Source organism: Glycine max, chromosome 12 (assembly GCF_000004515.6).
Source record: "Glycine max cultivar Williams 82 chromosome 12, Glycine_max_v4.0, whole genome shotgun sequence".
NCBI lineage: Eukaryota > Viridiplantae > Streptophyta > Magnoliopsida > Fabales > Fabaceae > Glycine > Glycine max.
Window position 1 is genome coordinate 6,188,763 of NC_038248.2, and position 4,579 is coordinate 6,193,341.

Genomic DNA, 4,579 nt, shown 5'->3' on the forward strand with positions numbered 1-4,579 from the left:
AATATGAATTAATTTTGATACATTGTATGTATAAATTTTTTTATAGTTCAACTAATTAAAAAATCCCTCTAAATATCACTTTTAAAATAATTATTATAAAATTTAACAATTTTACCGTACAAGCTAACCCATGGTTGAATGATAATATAGTTTATTTATTTTTACATTGTCATTGTATTTTAATTGAATTTTTATATACTACAATTTTTTCAAGAACCATTGTAAAATTCTAATGTCAAAAACGTTTTTACTACTAGTGATCACATACTTACTGATTAAATTGAAGAAAAAAATACAATTAAATTTACAATCAACTATCATCAATTTAATCAATCAAACTAATGAATCGTAAAATCATATATTCACTAATTAGAAGACGAATTTGATTTAAAAAACATTCTTTAAAAGTGTTCCTGAACCACTGGTTTTTGGCTTTTCACATCCTTTTACAAAGGTTCTTGTTTCTTTTGCCAAAGGCAGACAAAAATCAAGGGGGCATTGAGTGCACGGTAGTGTGGTCAGTGGTCATGCATAGCATCATCATCGCCAAAGAAATATGCCATGCATAAAACCCAATGCATTGTCATCATGATCCCTCACGTTAGTTCTTAGTGTCTTGTAGCACATGCAACCCAAATAGCTCAGTTGTTACAGGGGATATAACGAATAAATGCATAGGCATTAAGCGATCATAAAGAGAATCCACAAGTCATTCAGAATAATCATTACTATATGAAACAAGTACTATTTTGCAGTAATTAATAGAAGAAGATAATCATCACGTAACACTAATGATTAAGGATATTTTCCTTCTTTTTTTTTTTTTTTTTTATGAAAACTGAGTCAGAGATGCAAACACGAATGAATTGTTGATTTTGCCGTGAGTGCACGAAGTATATGATTGGAAGTACGATATATAATTAGGAGTACTATTTTTGTAAATTTATTCTAGTATCCACTTTATTTTAAGGAATATATCAGTTATTCACCAAAATTAATCTTTTTAAGGAATTTAAAGACACTCAAGATGGATTGATTTCTTTCAACTAAGTTTTTCCGTATACAAGAATGAAGATTCGAACTCTTAATTATTTACTTGAAGAATCAAATCCATTATCACTCGATGATTACTCAAATAGTGGGGAAGAATGAGATCTCCATCAAATTACAAATGGATAATTCCACTTCTATGAAACAACTTATCCTCACTTCAAATAATGGCAGCTAGAGTTAGATTATTAAGTTAAACCCAATTATATGTATATATAAGATCTGAGAGCTGAGCCACAGGGCACGGCAAAGAAGAGGAGCAAAGCAGCATTTTTATTCGTGGGAGCATTGGAAACAACGAAAGAGCCAACTTGGAAAGCGTAGATGGAAAAGAGCAGTTTAACATATAGGACAAATGATAAAGGTGGGAAAAGGGCAGAGTTTAAACCCACTAACGAACCCTGCTTCGAGGCAAATGGCGTGGCCTAGTACTATTAGTAAGTGGACAAATTATAAAGGGAGAAAGGAAAGGACACACAAGAAACTTGTAGGAATAAGCGTCATAACTAATGAGTGCACCAAACACCCTCTTGGGGCACAGGACACCTAATAAGGACATGTACATGCCAGCCCCTTTCCTATACACAATCATTAAATTATCGGGAAAATTGGCAGCAACTTCTTCGTTCCACAACACAACACAGTATAGAACAAAAACAAATTGGACCAAGGTGTGTGAGAGGTAGATTCCATTTCCAACTCCATATTACTCCATCATTTACATTATGCATCAACTAATAACAAATTCTGAAATTGGTATTGCCAAATATAATAATATCAACGGTATTGGTTATCTAATCACATCAAAATTCAAACACCCCCCCCCCCCCCCCCTTTTCTTCAATAAACACAAAAACATCTCAAAAGTTCCCGTGGAATCCTAAAAACCAAAATTAAGAAGAAAAAAAAAAAGAATAGAAAGAAACACTCTAGACTCTAGTATCTAGTTCTCTAAGACCACCATCATTATCATCATCCATCACCCCAGTTGAATGACACCCTCTCACTCACATGACAGAACAAGCATTCGGGTTCTCATCACTGAACATTTGTGGTGCCGGTGCATGCAAGTGAAAGTGCATCTGCTCCGGGTACACTGGCACACAGCTATACCCACCGATGTTGCCATGCCCATGTCCATGCCCATAACCACCATAAGGTCCATAACCAAAGCCAAAAGCAGGTGGTGCCAAATACTCCATTCTGTTATGCTCTATTTTCTCTATTCCATCTTCAATATTCTCATTCTTATCTCCTCCACCACCCTTGTTCTTCTTCTTGCCTGATCCTTTCTCACCACCACCACCTTCCTTGTTGTCACCTTCCTTATCTTTCTGGGGAGGAACCACCTCAACCTTCCTCTTAAGCTTCTCCATGAGATTCTCTGCCAGAGCCTTCACATCCATTGTCCCCTTCACAGTCACCATTTCCTTCTCCTTGTCAATGGCCATTTCTTGCACTCCTGCATCATTTCCATGTTCATGTTCAATTAGCCAAACCAGGAGACAAATTAAATAATAAAAAAGAAAGAAAGAAAGAAAACCAATTAATTAACTAACCTTTGGTTTTCAACACAGTTTTGCCAATCCTGTCTAGGCAACCCTGGCAATGCAGTGCCACTTTCAGAACCGCTGTAGTCACCACCTGATAATTTAAATTAAGCATAATTAACAATAAGAGACAAATAAATTATAAAAAAAATTAACAGAGGTCAGCAGAACACAATTAGAAAATAATTAAATAAAAAGTCCCACCCAGGTTGGCAGTGGCAGAGAAAGTGAAATAAATAAAATTAAAAAAAAAGGGGGGGGTTAAGGTTGGGGACCAGTGATGAACCTCTTTGTCCTTGGTTTTTTTGTCCTGGGTTTTGTTCTCGGATTTGTTGTTGGGTTTGGGGTCTTTCTCGTTCTCTTTCTCCTTCTTGGGCTGTGGAGACACCAGTTCCACCTTCTTCCTTATCTTCTCCGCCAGGTTGTCCCTCACTTTCGTGGGGTCCACTTTCCCGGTCACGGTCACCTTCCCGGCGTCGCTCTCCGCCTTCACCGTCTCCACACCTTCCAACAAAAAAAAAGTCCAATCTCAACTCTCAAATTGAAAAACAGTAAAAAAAATAGTAAATTAAATGGCAAGGCGCATTGCAAATCACAGTAAAATTAAATACTACTAGTAGGTAGTACTGGAAACACGTAACTGTTAGTATTTTGCTAAAAACAAAAAACAGAGATTAAATTCCAGATGGATCCATAAATAGAAGGGGTGAAAATGAGTGTGGAAGCAAAAGAAAAAAGAAAAACCTTGGAAAGCGCGGAGGTGCTTGATGATTTTGGAAGCGCAACCGTCGCAATGCATTTGGACCTTCAAGACGACGGTGGTGGTGGTGTTGTCTTCGTTCTCCTTGTTGTTGCCATTCTTCTTCTTCTGCAACATATACAGCGCTTAACAAAGTAACAAAGGTGGAAAGAACAAAATGAAAGAAATTAGTCGAAGTCTGAAAGTGAGTGAGAGAGTTACCGCGCCCATTGTGTCTGAAGAGAGTGTTTATGTTGTGTGAGGAGTATTGGTAGTTATATTAAGTGTGAGACTTTATGCCAATATGTGGCTCTATATATAGTAGTAGGCTGGAAATAACAACGCACATGCTGCGTGTTTATGGGATAGGTGAGTGGAGCCCACTCTGCGCGTAACATAAAATTAAGCCCTTGTTCCTTCTTTCATAAGGTGCTTGCCTAGTAGAGTTGTACTGAATTTTTTTTATAAAATTTATTTTACATTATTCATTGTTATATAGAATTGATTTTGATAAAAATAAAAGTTATTTTTTTTACTTGTTTTAATTTTATCATAATTTTTATTTGTTATAATAGATTTTAAAAATAATTCAAATATATAGAATTTCATCAAAATTAGGATTATAAATTATGGTAATGGTAGAAGCTATCCAAAGACACGTAAAGTGAATTGTATTGAGTGAGTTGGAGCAAGAAAGAAGAAAGTTCATGGCTCTTGCCAGCAACCTTCTTCAATTGGATTGGGCCTCCGTCAATGCACAGTGTTAATGTTTGGTTTATCAACCAGCAAGCAATTATACCTGCTGGGACCTTAATTTTGCCAACCTCACTGTCTATTTATTCATCCATTCATAACTTTAGGCTTTCCTTTATCAGATTAAATGTTTAGATGAGTTTGATTATCCACTTGTGACTCATCAGATCAAGATAGACTTCATGGATTTATTTTTATTTTATTTTTCTTAGAAACTACATATATTTTCTTGAAAACTACAGATAATCTTATATTATGTTTGATTTTTCGTAGTATTTAATAAAAAAATGTTCTTGGGACATTCTTTAAAAAATTAAAAAAAATGATTTGAATGTACAAAATTATGTTATTCATAATTTTTTTTAATGATCTCTCATGATCTTTATAATAAATACTTGTTTTTTTAGTTTCTTAACTAATATTTTAAGAACACTTGTTAGTCACACCCTAAAAAATTTGAGTAATTTTGACCAAACTTAAATTTACA

The 4,579-nt window shown here is 34.9% G+C and overlaps 1 protein-coding gene across 1 annotated transcript; it reads right to left on the minus strand.

The window, feature by feature from the left end:
* Nucleotides 1-1,737: 1,737 nt before the first annotated feature.
* LOC100797817 (heavy metal-associated isoprenylated plant protein 3) lies at nucleotides 1,738-3,707 on the minus strand. Its single transcript, XM_006592214.4, has 5 exons — nucleotides 3,562-3,707; nucleotides 3,345-3,468; nucleotides 2,887-3,104; nucleotides 2,610-2,694; nucleotides 1,738-2,512 (listed from the first exon to the last, which is right to left on the minus strand). Exons 1-5 carry the CDS (start codon nucleotides 3,568-3,570, stop codon nucleotides 2,058-2,060), a joined length of 891 nt encoding a protein of 296 aa, XP_006592277.1. The 5' UTR covers nucleotides 3,571-3,707; the 3' UTR covers nucleotides 1,738-2,057.
* Between the last annotated feature and the right edge of the window lie 872 nt (nucleotides 3,708-4,579).

Coding starts and splice junctions, on each gene's coding strand:
- LOC100797817 (XM_006592214.4), bottom strand. Junction 3,105..3,344: donor GCACCTCCGCGCTTTCCAAG/GTTTTTCTTTTT, acceptor TTTTGTTGGAAG/GTGTGGAGACGGTGAAGGCG. Junction 2,695..2,886: donor AAAAAACCAAGGACAAAGAG/GTTCATCACTGG, acceptor TTAAATTATCAG/GTGGTGACTACAGCGGTTCT.